Raw genomic sequence first — 18,863 nt, forward strand, 5'->3', positions numbered from 1 at the left:
TTGCAGGGCTTATTGTCATCCCCAAACCAGGCCAGTTCTCCAGGTGGAACTGTAGTGTAGCGACCCCACTGCGCTCAGACTCCCCGACGCGCGGGACTGCAGGGACCGAGGACGACGACGGAGAGCCGCGCTGGAGCCACGCCAGGGTGGCAGGCCTCAGGCAGGCAGGCAGACATCCCAAGGGCCATGCGGACCGGTGATGTGGCGCCATGCCGCGCACTCTGCTGCCCGCCCAAAGAAGTTTCCATTTGAAGTCGGTCTGTTGGGGCTGCAGTAAAAATAAGAAATGGTGTTTTCTTGCTTTTTACTCTAAAACTCGATGTAATGAAATCTCACACATATATAATATATACATATATACATAGTGTAAATAAAGTGCTTCTTGGACAGAGACCTCCTTGATTCAGCTGTTACGAGTAGTACTTCCCTCACTGGTTTTGCACTGGTTTTTTATACTTTGGGTGGTCAGAAGACAACCTAGAATGCACTCAAACAGAAAGGGTTTACTTTCTGACTTAAATGTGTAATTCAGGAAGATGGACGCGCCAGTCTTACATGTTGAAATATTGTTTGCACTTCAATAGTTTAATGCTAATAGAAAATGGCTCTGAGTGTGGTGGATCCCTGGCCCTTCACGGTGTGAAGGGAAGACACCCTTTTTATCTGTTAATGTTTATTTTAATACTGTTGTTTCTAATGCAATCAACTCTGTATAATGTGTATATATAATGTAATTCTGCAACTGGGGGAAATAGCTACTTCACTAGTACTTTTCATCATTTAAGAGTGATATTTCTAATTTACAAGAAACATTAATATTAAAATTATCTTGAATATACTATTTGTTTATCTTCTATTAAATTTGCTCAATTTTTAGCATGGTCTTTGCTGAATGAAGGGTTGGTATGGCATCAGGCTGTGCTTTGGAGTCCCCTCCATTGTCAGAGTGTGGCTCACTTGGAAGTGCTCGGGTTCTTTGCCTGCGAAGACTCATCCATGTGGCACTGTGGGCATCTGCACGTGTGTGCAGAAATTGGACGTGGGTCTCTTAGAGCTTGGAGCCCATCTCCTGTCCTTGAAAGCTGTGGCCGCACGTGACACAGCTTGTGAGTGTGAAGGTGCTCGTTAACTGCTCCTGGAAGAAGCCACAGGTGGCATACCTAGATGGCCAGGACCAGCTCAGGGCATCTCGCCCCTGTGCTGCAGCAGCTCCTCAGCTCAGCAGCCAACAGGACGACTTACTCTTTGTTGTTTCTTTTTTTTTTTTTTTTAAATCTTATTCAGCTGGATCCTTCAGAAGTTTTATTTGGTGACACTAAGCCATCAAGTGTCTGGAACACATTGCTCTACGTTATCATATCAATTTGGGGAATGCTGAGGGAATTGGGGCTTTTGACAGATATACTGTATGTCCCTCTTCTCTGTGAATGCAGCAGGGGTGTGTGTCACTGCTTCAGAGCAGTTCACTGGGCTCGATCTTCCTGAGTTGGCTTCAGTTCTTCTCGGTTCTTAAGCTGCCTGCACCCAGGCTGGGATGTTGGCCTCACCTGAAGCTGCCACTGCCTAGGGACCTTGTGGGGGGACTTGCATGATGGTGTGAGCCTCTGGGAGGTATAAATAACCAAAATACTAACATTTGCTGTCTTGAGTGAAAGAATTAGAATTCATAAAACATACACATTAAGAATGACAGTATTAAGGCTGGGGTGGTGGCTCAGTGGTAGAGCGCTTGCCTAGCATGTGTGAGGCACTAGATCCTCAGCATCACATATTCATAAAAATAAAGACATCGACAACTAAAAAAATTTAAAAATTTATTTTCAAAAAGAATGCCCATATTAGAATTAAGTGTTAGCGTATTTGATGTAGCTTGCTGTTTCTATTAAAGCACTGGTTAGAAAACCCTAGAGGGCCCACGATGCCTGCAGGTACCTTGGAATGAGCTGCCTTTCAAAATCTGGGATTCCTAATGTGATCATCTCCTGGCTCTGTTTCCTGTCTGAGGAAGTGACAAATTCAGTTGACATGGGGGCAACAATTACACAATGTTAAAATTATAAGCACCATTTGGTCGGATGGCCCACAGTCTGGAGTCGTGTCACTTATGGTGCATGGCGTGGTCCTTGCTGTGCCTCAGCCCAGCCTCCAATGCCCTTTGTTGGGACCTGGAATGGAGTTTGCACTTGGCAAGCTGCACTAAAGCTGTCGGATGTATCCCGGCACACTGTGGACGCCTCTGTGCCAGGAACAAATCTTTCTGGCTCTGTTCCCAAGATTGGTTCTTGGCCAATGGTCCAAGATGGCTTCCAAGCCCTGACTGCCGTCGACACACAGCAGATCCTGACAGACAGCACAGGCCAGCCTCACGATGCACCACAGGAAGTGGACTTGCTCAGTTTGCCTGGTCAGGTTCAGGTCTGCTGCTCCTGCCTCTGGCCTTGTGCTTTCCTACATGTGGTAAATTGGTGAATGTGGCACTGGGCATGAGGCCTGGGTACAAAGGAAGCTGGGGGGAGGTGGGCAATGCAGGGTGTGGCATCCATCTCAAACCTAGTTCATGGGTGTCCTGGCAAGGACTAACCTAGTAGGCCTTCCCATGGCGGGCAGCAGGGCAGGAGACAGCAGGACCTCATGTCTGCACCCCGTCTGTTCTGTGGGACCATCAGCCTTTGATTCCTTAGCCTGGGATGTCTGCGTGCTTGCTCTGCCCCAGCCCAGCACCCACAAGCCCCACTTTGTGCCCTAAGATCTGAAGTGTGCCGTGGGCAGGAGAGGGCAGGCGCTCAGCAGGGTTCGGCAGGCAGTCATGGGATGAGTGTTCCAACTGGGTGAAGTGGTGGAGGAGGAAGCCAGCCTTCACCTTTCCAATTTGAGAGTGGGCAGAGACCCCACAGGACTCGGGTCAGGGTGGGGATGGCCTATGCCCTTTGCCCTGGTCAGCAGTTGCCCATTGTAGGGCCAGAGAGAACCACCAGGGTTGATGCCTCCTGGCTGGTGTGAGCTGCAAGGGAAATGCAGGAGCCCAAGGCTGGCCAACAAGAGTGTCCTGTCCAAATCCACGGAAATGGGCTTGTCCCCGTGAGGCTAAGGTCTGCCACATACAGGACCAGGGCACTGCTGCAGAGCTTTCTACCAGAGACCAAAAATTTTCCCTTCATGGTTCAGGTACTTAAAGGGGTAATGATTTTCCTACATATACAAATGCTCGTCTGTGCCGTAACCAGTCCTCAGGACAGCAGGGTGCCCGTAACTGCAGCTCTCAGGACTTCTCCAGGGCCCACTGCCTCCACCCAGGCCAAGTGGCCTACCTACCTGCCTTGCAAGTCCTGCTCCTCTGGCTTTTGCCTCAGGTCCTTCCTGCGCCAGCTAGCAGGACTCTGCCTCCTCCCTATCTGTGGACCCATCTCTGTGGCCTCCATCCCCTATCAGGACCCCTTCAGGGGCACCCTGAAGGTCATCACGGGATCACAAGTTTCAAAGAAATCTTGTCCTGCCCTTCCCCACAGGCAGCATCTCTGTCACCGTCACCTGCCTGGCCAGACATCCATGCCCACGATTCTTCACCCATGTTGCCCTTGTACTGCCAGCTCCTCTTCTCTTGCCCCTGTCCCTCTGCATGGTCCCACGTTCACCCTCCTACTTCCATCTGTCCTGTACTTTCTGGGGCTGGGGCCACTGGAGAGACCTGGAAGGAAGGGCCACAGATTTGCCTCAATAGAGGGGAAGAGGAGACTAACCACTAATCTGGTAAATTCAGTTTTCTTTTTAATATTGTGAGTTTGAGAAAACAGAATGAACATTCAATGACTAGGTTACATTTCAAGGCAGCAGGGGCTTAGCAGAGGCTGGGGTGCAGCTCCGCGTGGGGCACAGGCCTAGCGCAGTGAGGCCCTGCACTCCACCCCCAGCACCACACAGAAAACAGAAACCGCCTGGTGGGGTTCTGCTCCTGCCCCTAAGCAGCCTGCTAGTGCCTCACCCTGAGTTCGCAAAGCACCACCTTTTCTTGCCACGTTCCTGTCCCACCCCCACGGGGAGAGGGTTTTATACATGCATATACATTTTAGTCGTGGATGGACACATCTATTTATTTTTATGCGGTGCTGAGTATCAAACCCTCATGCATGCAAGGCAAGCGCTCTGCTACTCAGCCCCAGCCCCAGCCCCAGCCCCAGCCCCAGGGTTTCTTTTTGTGCCCAACTTCCTCTTGGCCCTCATGAAACAAAGGCTCAAAGCACCACTGGCAACCTGGCAATGCCCACACGCCCCGGAGGACACCACTCACTGGAGCCGAAATCCCACGGCCACTCGAGGCTGGGGCTCGGCAGACGGAGCAGCCTGAGCTCCCACTGTGGCACGGCCGCCAGCTGTGACTCAACTCCGTTTGACCCTTACTTAGTGCTTTTCTCAAGTGAAGCAGAAGCCACATTAAAGTGTTCCCAATGTCAGTGACCCGATTGGCCTGCAGAGGCTGACGCAGCAGTGGTTAGTGAGGACCCGAGTCCAACTCAGAGACTGCAGAGATGAGGAACTGCAATGACAGCTTATTTTTTAATAAAATTCAGGGGTCTCCAACAGCATAGTCTGTAAGGCGTCACTACAATCCTGGGGACGTCCCCCAGTAGCACTGGTAAAGCTCAGCAAGGTGTGGCCCACGGTGAGCCTCTCCCCCAAGCCTGACCCTACAGGACAGAAGGCACCGAGCGTCTGTTTTGACTCAGAAGAGATACAAAATATTTTCTCCACATCCTACGTCATGAGAATGAAATGAAACCCTGGAGGAGGTGTCACCAATGCATTGGACTGGACATGCAGCGCAGCTGCCCTGGGGGCAAGCATACGGGGCCACGTGGCAGCCCAGAGCAGGTGGCCCAGGCCGCATGTTGGCACCAGGTGTCCCAGGGAGCTGGTGCCAGGCATGTTCTGGGCCTCGACCCACCGTCCCACGCGGAGCGGCCTGGGCCTGCCCTCACGGCGCCTGCTCTTACTCGGAGGAGGCGCGGGCCGCCTCAGCACCCTCCGCCTCTCCTGTCGATGGTGGGCAGGCGGCACTGTTTCAGGCTAGGCTTGATGTCCTTCTGTGTGTCTATCTGTGAAAGGAAAACCAGGGACACTGACTGGAGGCTGAGGACAGGTGCAGGGGCAGCCCCCAGGGACGAAGAGCAAGACAGCTACCTTCTTGTTGGCACCCAAGCACTTCAAGGGTCTCAACATCGGGACTCTTCCGTTTGTCCCAGAACTGAACACTGACTGCAGTGTGGGGCTGGAGTATGACAGCTTGGTCACTCCCGAAAGCCTCAATTTGGGCAGTTCCATCAGGCAGGCCGGTCCCCGTCTCTTGCCGTGGTCCTCCTCTTGCCTCAGGGGCTGTTTCTTGAAACAGAACAGGGTCAGTTTTCCTCCCGTGGAAATCAGGAAAGGCACAGGCAGCCCTCTGCTTCCACCTTGGTCTAGTGGAACTTCCTGGCTAGGCCGGGGCTGGAGCTCAGTGGTGGAGCGCTTGCCTAACATGGGTGAGGCACTGGGTTCCAGCCTCAGCACCACATAAAAGTCAATAAAATAAAGGTATTATGTCAGCCAGGCGGGATAGCACATGCCTGTAAGCTTGGAAGGCATGCTTAGGAGGCTGAGGCAGGAGGATGGAGAGTTCAAAGCCAGCCTCAGCAAAAGTGAGGCATTGAGCAACTCAGACCCTGTCTCTAAACACAGGGCTAGGGATGTGGCTCAGTGGTCGAGTGCCCCTGAGTTCAATCCCTGGTGCCAAAAGATAAATTATAAAGATATTTTGTCCACCTACAACTAAAAAGTAACAAAACTTCCTGGCCTGAGGCAGGTCCTGCAGTGATGGGACACCTGCAGGTAAGGCACCCTGTGCGTCCCATGGGGAGAGGAGAGTCGCATACATCAGCCCCTCTTGGCCAGTACTCCTGGCCCACCCTCTGCAACCACTCCACTCAGTTCTGCTGACCCCATGGAGGCTGGAGTGACCAGCCTCGCCTAGCAGTGACCTGCTCTGAGTGTGGGTCTCAAACGACTTGTAGACTCTGACCCCTGTGCCTCCTGCTCTAACTGGAGGTCCTGTGCCCAGCCTGCCCCAACGGTTTCTGTGCAGCTTGTGAGCTCAGAATGGGTTCCACCTTTTATTTGTTTGCTCATTCACTTATTTATTTACTAGGTGAACACAGTATCTTTGTTTATTTTTATGCCGTGCTGAGGATCGAGCCCAGGGCCTCACATGTGCTAGGCGAGTGCTCTACCGCTGAACCCCAGCCCCAGACCAGGGGTTCCACCTTTTATAAGGATTGAAAGAAAACTTTGGTGGCATGTGAAATTCAAACATTTGCGCCCAGAGTTTCACTGGGTCATTCCCAGTTGGCACAGATGTCCTCTGCTGCTCACCAGGCAGCCAGGAGCTGGACAAGCCAGGCAGTCTGCCCTCACAGACTCAGCACACCTCTGCTGTCACTGAAGATGGTGTGGGGGGTGGCAGCAGGGCCGGCAAGTTCCAGGAGGAGCGTGGCTGAGGGGGACTCTGGAGGCCCTGCTGGAGGGAGCCGCCTGCACCCTGCGCTTTAGAGGCGTGCCTGGAGCTGTCACAGGTGCTACACACCTGGACGCAGCGGTCGGGTCACGGAGCAGCGCCCTGGCTGCAGCCCTACGAGCCCTCTGCTGCTGGCTGAGAGCTGGCTAGTGGTGGAGGGTGGTGAAGAGCAGAATTGTGGGAGGGAACGTCCCTAGCAGAGCTCCGGTGCCAGCCCCAGGCTGTGAGGCTGCTGGGCCGAGCAGGTGGGTGCCCGTGGGTGCTGGGCCAGATTGTACAGGGCAGGTGAAAGGAAAGGCAAGGGCTGTGACGGGGCTCAGGACTTTCACTGGTGGGAGGTGGCTTTCTGTGCCCCCTACTAGGACATTCTGAGGGTACACTAGGAGTGTGTGCAAAGGGTTCTGGCCTGGAATAGGACAGCTGCGTGTGGTCAGCACAGCAGAGAAATGCATGGAAGAGTCCCATATCTAAGCCTGTGCACGTGGGTGTCAGCCATGGGCCCTCAGCTAGTGGGGCAGGGCAAGCAGAACCTGGGGCAATGGTGAGCAGCATGGTGTCCAGGTTTCAGCTGACATGGTACAGCTGTGTGTGCCACTGCCCTCCACAGATGGCTACCTCAGAGAAACAGGCCACCAGTGTGTCCAGCCCACTTAGTGGGCTGCTCCCCGCTTGCTGATTCCTGTCAGTACCTGCCTTCTGCCCTCCTTTGAGAACTGCCCGTTGAGACCGAGTAGTTCAGGCCCCATGGGGTGCTCTGGAAAGAAAGCCCTTCTGTGGCTGGCCAGGACATGCTTCTCGGCCACCCTGCAGAGGAGAAGAGTGGTCACACCCAGGGAAGGCCCAGAGCACCTCTGCTTGTCTGCTGTCTCTAACTGCAAATCTGCTGTGACGAGAGGGTCCCATGAGCTACTAGGAGGAGCAACCAGAGGCGTGGGATCAGGTGACATCCAGTGGCTCTAATGCGCACTGCGGGCTCACACCACCCCACAGGATGCCCACCAGATGCTCCAGAATCCTCACCACTGGAGCCAGGGCCCTGCCTGCCACGGAGCTGCTGACTGCTTCACTGGGGAGCACACTGCCCAGAACACGGTGGGTCACGGGAGGCACTGACCACCGCCAGGGTGGGGACCCTCCAGAGGCCAGTTTACTGCCTACCGTGTGCCGCACGGCCACGCGGAGACCCACGGGAGCCTACCTCTGCTCCTGGAAGTAGGGATGCAGCAGGGCCTGGTGGGCAGCGATGCGCTCGTCAGGGTCATAGGCCACCATTGCGTGCAGGAGGGAGAGACATTGCGGGGACAAAGTGGTTGTCAGTTGAGGTATTCCTGATCCCTTTTTAAAAGGAAAATCAAAACTCATAGCTCTCGACCTGTATTAAAAGCCCAATGATAATAAAGGATCATGCCATTATTTGGAGCACTTGGTCAGTTGTCGTCCTGACTCTAAGGGGACAGTTCATGACCCACAGAAGGGGGCACGCCACCCTGTCCAAACCATAGACGTGCAATGCCAAGAGTGAGCCTAAGCTGAGCCACGGGCCCTGGAGATCAAGCCTGGTCGCAGGTTCATGGATTGACAAACGTCCCCCCCAGGAGGGATGTGGAGAGCATGGGGCGGGGGGCTGGGCATGCGGGCTAGGGGCCCACGGGAAATCTTTACTTTCCGCTCGATTTTGCAAAACCTAAAACTGCTCTAAAAAAATAAAGTCTGTTAAAAAGGAGTGTGTGTGAAATCTGTTGTGCTATAAATTTAAGATAATGACCTTTCCTCTAAAAGATTAAAATCTCCTTCCCACATTAGGACGAAATCAAGTTTAAAAATGGAAAAAAAGTAGCGTCTAGAATTGCTATCATCTTCTTACCTTCTTGGGACCTAGGGCTGCTGGCTGCTCCCTTGGCCCTCAGGGCCCCCTCAGAAGCCCTAGCTCCCTGGCTGTGATCCCACAAAACCCCAGTGGGTCTGTGATACCTTGTCTAGGAGCCAGTATCGCCCTGATGCTGTGGGACGGCAGCAGAAAGTCTCCTGTGCAGTTGGCGCTTGGGGGACCTTCTCCCCTGAGGGCTGCTAAGTCCTGTGTAAATACTCCAGGGACAAAACCCGACTCCCAAGCCGTGGGTGAGGCTGTGAGGACTTCCCACAGTGCTAGAGGAAGAGCACCCTGTGAGCCCCAAAGACACAGCAGCCCCTTTTCCAAAGGCAGAGGAGCCCAGTAGGTGAGGGGCCGAGCGGGGGGCTTGTTCTGCTCCCACCATGGCCCACTCCAGCTGGGGCAGGAGTCCACATCTGACTCTCAGGGCCGCCACACTCACTGTTTGAACTTGGTGAGGGTCTTCTGAGCGGGTGTGCCAATGACATCATGGATTTTTGAGATCTGGTCCAGTTCATTTGCTCCAGGGAAGAGTGGCTGCAGACTGCGGGGGCAGGACAAGAGGCACCCAGGTGAGCACAGGGCTGCCTCCTCCAGGGGACAGTCCCTCTATAGACTCCCAGGAACGGTCCCCAGAGCCATCCTCAGGGCTGGGAGCCGTCCATCCTTCTCCACAGCCCAGGTGTGTTTCCTGAGAGGCGAACACACTCCTCTACCTGCACACTCCTGTGACTGCGTGAAGGGAGCACATCTGCTCTAACCGCCACACACATGGGCCTGACGCCAGCCAGGTGAGTTCTGCTGCACATGGAGGGCAGAGTGGGGCAGGGCCTATGGGCAACTGAGTTCCAAGAAAACTTTTGGTTTACAGAGCTTTTACAGATTTTGTAATCGTGAATAAAAGATTTTAGACTTGCATAAACCAACCCAATCCATGTTACACATCACAAAGAGGAGCCTAAACAGCTCCGACAGGAATGGCTTCTGCTCAGTCAAGAGCAGTATCTGCAAAGAGAGAAAGAGGACCCAGCTCCAAGGTGGAAAACCAGGACACCCCTGCCCAGCGCAGGTTACCAGGTGGCTGGCTCCCTGAGGCTACTGCGTCCTGCTCTCCAGCACCCTACCAAACCAGCTCAGGGGATTTCAGAACTGTGCTGGTGCTCGAGGCTGCACGGCAATCACCTCTCAGCTCTCCAAAGTGACAAGTCACCAACATGAACGCTGGCACTCTAAGGGGTGTCCTGAAGTACACATCTGTATGCATTTCTGTAGTGGTCAGTTGAACAGGTAGGACAATGACACTAGGTCACAATGCTCACTTGAAGATCCACCATGAGAAAGAGGGAACTGCCCACCCCTGGGGGCCTAACTATGCCACTCCACTCGCCCAGCATGGACCAGCCTGCCGCCCATCTCCTAGGCCCCTGCTCCACCTGGAAACCAAGCCCAAAGGCCAGAGCTGGAGTGGGGAGGCCAGCGCACCCTGTGTGCCTGGAGCAGGCCCTGAGGGCACCGCTCACCCTCCCCTCTGCTCTGGGATGCTGGTCTGTCAGTCATTTCAGGATCAAGCCTGGAGGACAGCCCTGTTCCCCAGGAGCCCGATGGTGATGGCTCTGCAGGAAGAGCAAGCAAGGAAAGGTAAAATGAAAGCCTAGTGGACTTTTGTCCTTCTGTGGTGCTGGGGATGGAACCCAGGGCCTGGCCTGTTAGGCCAGCACCTACCACTGAGCCACACAGTGCCCACCTAGGAAACTTTCTGCTGAAATAAAAAGTTGAGTGACTGTAAAACCTGGAGGTATGGGGCTGGGGCTGGGGCTGGGGCTGGGGCTGAGCAGTAGAGCGCTCACCTAGCATGTGCCAGGTCCTGGGTTTGATTTTCAGCACCACATAAAAATAAATAAAAATAAAGATTAAAAAAAAAAACCTGGAGGTGTGGGGGCTGGTAAGACACCCTCTGGCCTGGGCCTCGCTGTGTGACCTACCCCCTCCACCTGAGTGTGACCAGGCTGGTGGTCCCTGCTCTACCTGGCAATCTCATAGAACACACATCCTGCACTCCACAGGTCCATCTTGTATGTGTAGAAGCCATCAGTGAGGAGACACTCTGGGGCCCGGTACCAGCGGGTGGAGATGTATTCCGTGTACGGCTGCTTGGAATAGACACTCCGGCAGGACCCAAAGTCCCCCAGTTTCAGGACATCCTGCTGCAAGCAGCAAAAATCAGAGGTGACATCTCTGCAGCTACTATCATACAAACCATTTCAAACGTTTATACACTAACAGGAAAATCCTGGCATTGACACTAGCGTGGAAAACAGAAATTACCACTTTGTAAGCCTCTGGGGGGTGGGGACGTGGGGATTTCTCCATGTGGAACATGGCTACAGACATTCTGACAGACTTGGCATGCATCTCCCATGTCTCCAGAATCTCCAGGTAAGTTGCACGCTCCAGCCACGTGTACCCTGTGTCACACCTCCCGATGCCCTGGCTCTGCAGGTGGCTCAGTTCTGGCTCACCCTGCACAGGCTTCCACAGCACGTGGCTTCAGGGGACTCTCGATGGTGCATCAGATAGATGCGGGGGAAAGCACAGGATGACTGAGCTCGGGCCTGCAGGGGCTTCAGAGTGGGGTACCTCAAGGCTGGCCTCAGGGCACTACAGGGGAAGACCTCAAATTTGAAATGAGCTCAAATCCTGCCTCTGCCACGCTAACATCTAGTGTTTGGGATGGACATTTGAATGGAGTGAATTTTGTCATATTCTTCCAGCTGTATCAACAGTTATGTTGGTGAAACTTACTTAATAAGCCTCCTTTTCCCAATTGGAAAGGGAAAAACTCTTTAAGAAACATGCTGAAATAAAAAGTTGAGTGACTAGCTAAACACATCCAGTGGGAAAAGGCCTCATTATCTACCTTTATTCCGAAATTAAATTTCCATATAAAAATTCTTACCTTTATGAGTATATTTTCTGGTTTTACATCTCTGTGAAATAATCCATTTCTGCATTTGGAATATAAAGAATAGAATTAATTGCATCTTTTTTTTTAAAGAGAGAGTGAGAGAGGAGAGAGAGAGAATTTTTAATATTTATTTTTTAGTTCTCGGCGGACACAACATCTTTGTTGGTATGTGGTGCTGAGGATGGAACCCGGGCCGCACGCATGCCAGGCGAGCGCGCTACCGCTTGAGCCACATCCCCAGCCCCGCATCTTTTTTTTTTTTTTCTGTACTGAGGAATTAACCCAGGGGTATTTTACCACTGAGCCACATCCACAGCCCTTTTTGCTTTTGTTGTCGTTGTTGTTCTAATTAATTTACTCTTTATTTTGAGACAAGCGCTCACTTAAGTGGCTGAGGCTGGCCTCAAACTTGCAATCCTCTTGCTTCAGCCTTTCGAGTTGCTGGGATTCAGGCATGTGCCACTGCACCCAGCTAACTGTACTTTATTAATTCAAATTCTTGAAAGTGAATTGTATTTTTAGTGAATATAAATACATTTTGTCCATCTGAGAGCTGCCCCATCTCCCAAAGCGTACCTGTGCATGTGATCAAGGGATCTGCATAACTGATACATATAGTGCCTGATTTTTTTTTCTGATAATGGGTATCTTCTTCCTGTACAATCAAGGAAAAGGCAAATTATAGTCACCAATGATACATATCCCCTTTTTAAAAACATATAATCCACTTTTAAAAAAAAATTTTAGATGTAGTTGGACACAATACCTTTATTTTATTTATTATTTTTATGTGCTGCTGAGGATCAAACCCAGTGCCTCACATGTGCTAGGCAAGCGCTCTGCCACTGAGCCACAACCCCAGCCCCATAATCCACCGTTACTTAATAATATGTGAAAAATCTAAGTTCCTCTGTGAAAAATAATCTCAAGTAGTTTTAGGAATATGGAGTACACTTACAAAAGACATCATTTAAAATCCTACATACTGGCATGATTTCGCTTAAAATCACATAACATATGCATTTTGATTTCAGTTAGAACACTACTGAGCGATAGTCATAAGAACAAGGTCTGATCATCTTGGGTCTTCCAGGACTGTCCCCTTCAAACTGCATTAGTTTTGAAAACTTTGAGTCACTTGAAAACCTCCTGTCTTGCTGGGTGCAGCAGCACTCATTTGTAATCCTTGGGAAGCTGAGGCAGGAAGATCACAAGTTTAAGGCCAGCCTCAGTAACTTAGCAAGGTCTTAAGCAACTCATTGAGACCTTATCTTAAAATAAAATTTAAAAGTAAAAATAAAAAGACTGGTGATGTGGCTTAGTGGTGAAGTGCCCCTGGGTTCCACCCTTGGTACTAAAAAGAAGAGAAAAAGAAGACCCCATGTCTTCTGCGACATCCTGGCTAGGCAGAGATCTCCACTGTATTCATTCATTGTGAGACAGGGTCCGTGTTACCCAGGGTGGCCGTGAACCCCTGGGCTCAAGGCATCCTGCCACCTCAGCCTCCCGAGTAGCTGGGATGACAGGTGTGCAGGGCACCTGGCTTTGGAGATTGCCACAAAAGGGAAGAGAGCACAGTCCAGCAGAAGTGCACAGACTGCTTGGGATTCCACCACCCACATGTCCTTCACAGAGGTACCTGGTGGCCCCAGGGCCACACGGCATTCCTACAGTGTCTATCCCATTTCAAGGCTCCAAACATGCCACCGCGGTACCACAGGGCTACTATTTCAGAGGCCACACTTCACCTGGAGTGTTTGTAAGTTCATAAGTTTTAAACTGGCAAAGTGACCCATTTTTCTCCCCCATGACCATTTGGCCCTTTGGACACTGTTAGTCTCAAATTTGCAATTTCTTTTCACAAATAAGTTCAATCTTTTTCTCTACATAGCTAAATAAAAATGTTTTTAAAAAGCAAATAATAAGGGCTGGGGATGAGGCTCAAGCGGTAGCCTGGCATGCGCGCGGCCCAGGTTCAATCCTCAGCACCACATACCAACAAAGATGTTGTGTCCGCCGAGAACTAAGAAAAAATAAATAAATATTAAAATTCTCTCTCTTGGGCTGGGGATGTGGCTCAAGCGGTAGTGCGCTCGCCTGGCATGCGTGCGGCCCAGGTTCGATCCTCAGCACCACATACCAACAAAGATGTTGCGTCTGCTGAGAACTAAAAAATAAATATTAAAAATTCTCTCTCTCTCTCTTCTCTCACTCTCTCTTTAAAAAAAATTCTCTCTCTCTCTCTCTAAAAAAAAAAAAAAAAGAGCAAATAATAAGGGGCTGGGATTGTGGCTCAATGGTGGAGCACTTGCCTCACATGCGTGAGGAACTGGGTTCGATTCTCAGCACTCCATATAAATAAAGTTCTCTGACAACTATATATTTTTTTAAAAAAGCAAATAATAAGTAATTTAAATTGTAAAATTATAAATTGTATCTAAATGCAATTAACTTTTTCATATAATATCATAACCTTTTTATTGTTTCACAAAACTTATTACCAGTTTCCTGGAATTAAAACAAAAATGATTAAAATCAAGACTGTTAGTTTTCCTGAGCCCAAGGACGTCTAGAATTTTATTACCTTAACATCCATATAAAGGCAAAAAGAAAGCAGCTTCCCTTGTCCCTCAGGGGTGCTCAGGTTCACTCCGCCAGCCTCCTCGACCCCTCGGCCCCACGCTGGTTCTCCCTGCCCAGCGTCAGCTTGACACTCCAGACTGCCTGTGGTCAGGCGCCTTCTGCCTCTGGGGTTCCTGGACTCCAAGGCACCCCATCCCAGGCTCAGGCGGAGGCACAGAGTGTTCCTCCCACCTAGGCCTCCGGCAGAAGGCTTGACGCACCGCTAGGCCTGGCTCATCGTCTGGAGAACAGCGCCCCCCATCCCTCCAGCTTAAGGAAGGCTTCTCGTGTTCTCAGAGGGCCCCTCGGTACCGCTCCAGGCTGCTCCATTTCTGAAATACCTTTCCCAACTAAGTGCACACATCCAGACCTTACTGCATAAAACTGGTATCACAGTTATCTGAATTTGAACTTGGGAAAAGAGGATCTTGTTAGAGAAAGTCTCATCTGTCCAGTCTTCCTAACCACCGGGGGTCTTTTAAAAAGCAGATTCCAAGGCTGCGCGCGGTGGTACATGCCTGTAATTCCAGCAGCTCAGGAAGCTGAGACAGGATCCTCAGCAATGGCAAGGTGCTTAGCAACTCAGTGAAACCCTGTCTATAGATTAAATATAAGAGGGCTGGGGATGTGGCTCAGTGGTCAAGTGCCCCTGAGTTCAATCCCTGGTACCAAAACAAAGCAGATTCCAAGGCTTGAACCGAGATCTGATAATAAACCACAAAGGGCTGGAGGCCAGGAGTCTTTCTCAGAGGCCTTGGCCCCCAGCATGAGCCTCCTCCCCAGGTACCACTGTCCCCTTCCCCTGTTTCTCTCCCGAAGCCTCCTCCTATTCCTGGATCAGGAGCGGCTCTCTCCCTCTGCCCCCCCAGGAAGCGTGTGCCGCAGGACTGAGGCAGTGCAGGGACAGGCAGCGGTCTGGACAACCACAGTCCCTACCCTCAAAGGACCGGCTGAACTATGAAGTCAAACAACAACAAGTGCTGGCGAGGATGTGGGGAAAAGGGTACTCTTGTACATTGCTGGTGGGACTGCAAATTGGTGCGGCCAATTTGGAAAGCAGTATGCAGATTCCTGGGAAAGCTGGGAATGGAACCACCATTTGACCCTGCTATTGCCCTTCTCAGACTATTCCCTGAAGACCTTAAAGAGCATGCTACAGGGATACTGCCACATCGATGTTCAAAGCAGCACAATTCACAATAGCTAGACTGTGGAACCAACCCAGATGCCCTTCAATAGATGAATGGATAAAAAAAATGTGGCATTTATACAGCATGGAATATTATGCAGCACTAAAAAATGACAAAATCATGGAATTTGCAGGGAAATGGATGGCACTAGAGCAGATTATGCTTAGTGAAGCTATCCAATCCCTAAAAAACAAATACCAAATGTCTTCTTTGATATAATGAGAGCAACTATGAACAGAGCAGGGAGGAAGAGCAGGAAGAAAAGATTAACATTAAACAGAGACATGAGATGGGAGGGAAAGGGAGAGAAAAGGGAAATTGCATGGAAATGAAGGGAGACCCTCATTGCTATACAAAATTACATATAAGAGGTTGTGAGGGGAATGGGAAAATAAACAAGGAGAGAAATGAATTACAGTAGATGGGGTAGAGAGAGAAGATGGGAGGGGAGGGGAGGCAGGATAGTAGGGGATAGGAAAGGTAGCAGAATACAACAGTTACTAATAGGGCATTATGTAAAATTGTGGATGTGTAACCGACGTGATTCTGCAATCTGCATTTGGGGTAAAATTGGGGGTTCATAACCCACTTCAATCTAATGTATGAAATATGATATGTCAAGAGCTTTGTAATTTTGTGAACAACCAATAAAAAATAAAAATAAAAAAAAAGAGAAAACAGAAAAAAAAAAAAAAAGGACTGGCTGATCACCCACCCTCCAGTTTTTCCAAACCAGATCCTAACCCTGTGGGCCTGAGAACGTGTCTGAGATTCTCACTTTCAAACAGCCTGGAACAAAGGAAATACGGTGCCATTAATGACTCACTCAGGAGTCCCTCCTGGGCCCTCAGGGAACGCTGCAGCCCTGTCTGCTGAGCCATCCTGACCTTAGTAACTTTTGTAAGTTAATTTTTACAAAAAAAAAAAAAAAAAAAAAAATCCAGCCTTCATTAAGGAGGCTCCATGGAATGTTCTGTATGACACCAGTAGCGGAAAAAGACTTCCCAAGAACCGGTGTAGCCTGTGGCACCCGCGGCAGGAAAACGGCCCTCCCTCCTGCTGCTTGCGAAGAGCCAGCGCCTGACCACCCCTGGCCGGAGCCTGGCCCTCCTCTCAGGTTCAGAGGCGCGCTGGGCCCTGGCACAGACGAAAATGCCCTCATGCCCACGGAGGCCCAGAGCAGTGCCCGTGGCAGGTGTAGTTTTTTGCTATTTCTTTTTATTCAGTAGTACACTTTACATTTTGCGGGGAGATAAGAGGAGGAGGGCAAAAGGGTTTCATCGGAGTCCCCTACATGTATGACACTCCTGATGGTACAAGGACAGGATGAAAGACCAGGCAACCAGAGGGAGGGTTCCCAATATTCCTAACTCATCTCTATAATTAAAATGATAGGGTGTGAGTACCAAGCCCGCGGTGGCCCTCAGTGCCAGCTGCAGCCCCAGTTCCCCGCAGGCTAGGTCATACCTACACATCATCGTCCTTTTCCTTTCAGGGAATGAAGCTGGCCTAGAAAATAGGGAACAAAAAGTTCAGCACAGTTGGGTGACCGTGCTGTGACTTTCTCCCTACCCTCCCCAGCCCACTGTGCTAGGCAGGGCTCAGAGCAGAACTACCAAGGGCCTCCTGGGGCCTGGTGGGCCTGGCCTGGCAGATCCCACAGGCAGGGCCCTGGGCTGCGGCTCTCCAGGGCACAGTCCTCTCTTTGGCGATGATGACTGTAGGGTTAGCGCACGCATGCTGATTTCTGGGTGGTCTTCAGGATCTCAGCAGCCTTGCTGTGCTCAGCACCTTGGAAATCCACGCCATTCGCACCTAGAGCTTGGTTCCCTTCTTGAAGTCCTGCTCCATGTGCATCTGAGTCGGGAATCACCCTGGAGATGAAAATGCCCAGCTTGGAGGCCTTTCCTCCTGATGTTAAATCCCAACTGAGCTCCGGGAGGCTTCTTCAATGTCACAATTCGGGGCAGAAACTGGTGGATTTATTGTCGTAGTCCAGGTGATATACTCTCATGAGGAAGAATCCACACTGGGGGATTCTATTAGGCAGGCAGGAAAAGCACTGAGCAGTCATCATAAGGAATTGGCCGTCCATCTTGGACAAGACCCACCGCTTAAATGCCAAACTACCTCAGCAGCAACAAAGCCCTTAGCCACCCTTGGCTCGGCTCCCCGTGACACCCACATGCCCCTACTGTGCCCCCTGGAGATCCAAGGGGCCCCACTGCCAGCGCCTCTCTGTGGGAGGAGCCAGAGGAGCAGGCAGGGCTGCATGGCAGAGCCCTGCCCTGGTGGCCTGGCAGGCTCAAGGACAGGTCCTCGGGTTCTGTGCCTTGAAGCTGGGTCATCTTAGGCAAGTGAACATGGAAAAGTTTTAACTTTCTTTGAAATTCAGTTTCCTCACCTCTAAAATGAGAAGCTCAAATGAGGAAACGGGCCTGCACACCGGTGCCCCCGGCACACCCACTCAGTGCAGTCACGCCTGAGGACTGGGTGCCGAGCCGCTCTCCGGACTCGGCCTGGGACGCGAGCCTGGTGAAGTCCAGCCCTGAGGCCAATGCTGTGACACGCCCACCTCCTTACCCTTGGCCTACGCTCCAGCTCAGCAAGGAAACGTCATTGTAACATGGGGAACTTGTGCTGCTTCGGGTTAAAATTAACAGTAGGAGACCTTGGCTTAGAAGAAAATTCCAGTGACAAAAACGCTGCATCACCCACCTGAGTGGTGTGGAGACTGACGAGTAGGGAAGGCAGACGTCAATCATTCTGCGTCAAAAGTGCAAAGAAGTAACAGGAATGATGTGACATTTATTTAACTTCTATTTTCCTTCTTATTTATGCACAAAGTGAGACAGAGTAAAATTATGCAATAGATCTAAAAGAACTCTTGATCAGGATAAAATTAAAATTGCCCAGTGATAGGGCTGGGGATGTGGCTCAAGCGGTAGCGCGCTCGCCTGGGACGCGTGCGGCCCGGGTTCGATCCTCAGCACCACATACCAACAAAGATGTTGTGTCCGCCGAGAACTAAAAAATAAATATTAAAATTCTCTCTCTCTCTTAAAAAAAAAATGCCCAGTGATAAAGGTCTGTGTTATGGCTAAACAGTGCCTCTTGCCATCAGTGGGTCAGAGTTGATGAGACATAAAAAATACAACTGGGGCTAGGCGGGGGCTCAGAGGCAAAGCCTTGCCTGGCGCGCCTGAGACCCTGGGTTCCAGCCTCAGCACCACATAAAGATAAAAAAATAAAGGTATGTGTCCACCTATAACTGAAAAAACTAAATGTTTAAAAAAAATAAGTAAAAAAATAAAAAAACACAACTGAATTAATCCAGCACAGTAACGTGGAGTGTCACCTAATCACGGAGACTAACCATGCTGCTACCTATAGTCAAACCAAGTTTGCTTGCTTGTTTCCTACTTGGTTCGTTCCTCCAGTGCCATGGACTCACTCAGGATGCCTGCCCCACCACAGCCTCTGAAAAGCCAACCCCAGGAACAAGCCCGGCCCCTGGACCGCAGGCAGCTGGTGGCCATGACTGGCATTTCTGGGCCAGCGTACCACATTCCCTCTGCTCACAGAACACAGAGCCACTGGAGAGCTCAGGGTCCAGGAGGCCAAGGCCGCCAAGGAGAGAGAGGACGGGCAGCGGGGGCTGAGGCAGGAGCCCCT

At 51.0% G+C, this 18,863-nt stretch overlaps 2 protein-coding genes across 19 annotated transcripts in view; one reads left to right on the forward strand and one right to left on the reverse strand.

The window, feature by feature from the left end:
• WDR20 (WD repeat domain 20) overlaps positions 1-848 on the forward strand; it is a 72,793-nt gene extending 71,945 nt beyond the window's left edge. For 2 of the 6 annotated variants that reach the window (XM_081293358.1, XM_081293359.1), the window contains one exon: positions 7-848. In XM_081293358.1, coding sequence (XP_081149484.1) covers positions 7-60 — 54 coding nt within the window. In that variant the 3' untranslated portion in view covers positions 61-848. The remainder of the gene's footprint in view (positions 1-6) is intronic. The other 4 variants (XM_081293356.1, XM_081293363.1, XM_081293360.1 and 1 more) reach the window with 4 other exon arrangements.
• A 2,895-nt stretch (positions 849-3,743) lies between these two features.
• MOK (MOK protein kinase) overlaps positions 3,744-18,863 on the reverse strand; it is a 49,367-nt gene continuing 34,247 nt past the window's right edge. For 9 of the 13 annotated variants that reach the window (XM_081288754.1, XM_081288743.1, XM_081288744.1 and 6 more), the window contains 8 exons: positions 11,953-12,031; positions 11,368-11,416; positions 10,437-10,615; positions 8,854-8,955; positions 7,740-7,913; positions 7,231-7,345; positions 5,176-5,373; positions 3,744-5,090 (listed from right to left, as the gene is read on the reverse strand). In XM_081288754.1, coding sequence (XP_081144880.1) covers positions 5,010-5,090; positions 5,176-5,373; positions 7,231-7,345; positions 7,740-7,913; positions 8,854-8,955; positions 10,437-10,615; positions 11,368-11,416; positions 11,953-12,031 — 977 coding nt within the window. In that variant the 3' untranslated portion in view covers positions 3,744-5,009. Of the gene's footprint in view, positions 5,091-5,175; positions 5,374-7,230; positions 7,346-7,739; positions 7,914-8,853; positions 8,956-9,442; positions 10,276-10,436; positions 10,616-10,930; positions 11,070-11,367; positions 11,417-11,952; positions 12,032-18,863 lie in introns of those variants that run through there. The other 4 variants (XM_081288751.1, XM_081288748.1, XM_081288747.1 and 1 more) reach the window with 3 other exon arrangements.

This window comes from Spermophilus citellus (assembly GCF_964194105.1).
Source record: "Spermophilus citellus genome assembly, chromosome: 4".
In the NCBI taxonomy this organism is placed as follows: domain Eukaryota; kingdom Metazoa; phylum Chordata; class Mammalia; order Rodentia; family Sciuridae; genus Spermophilus; species Spermophilus citellus.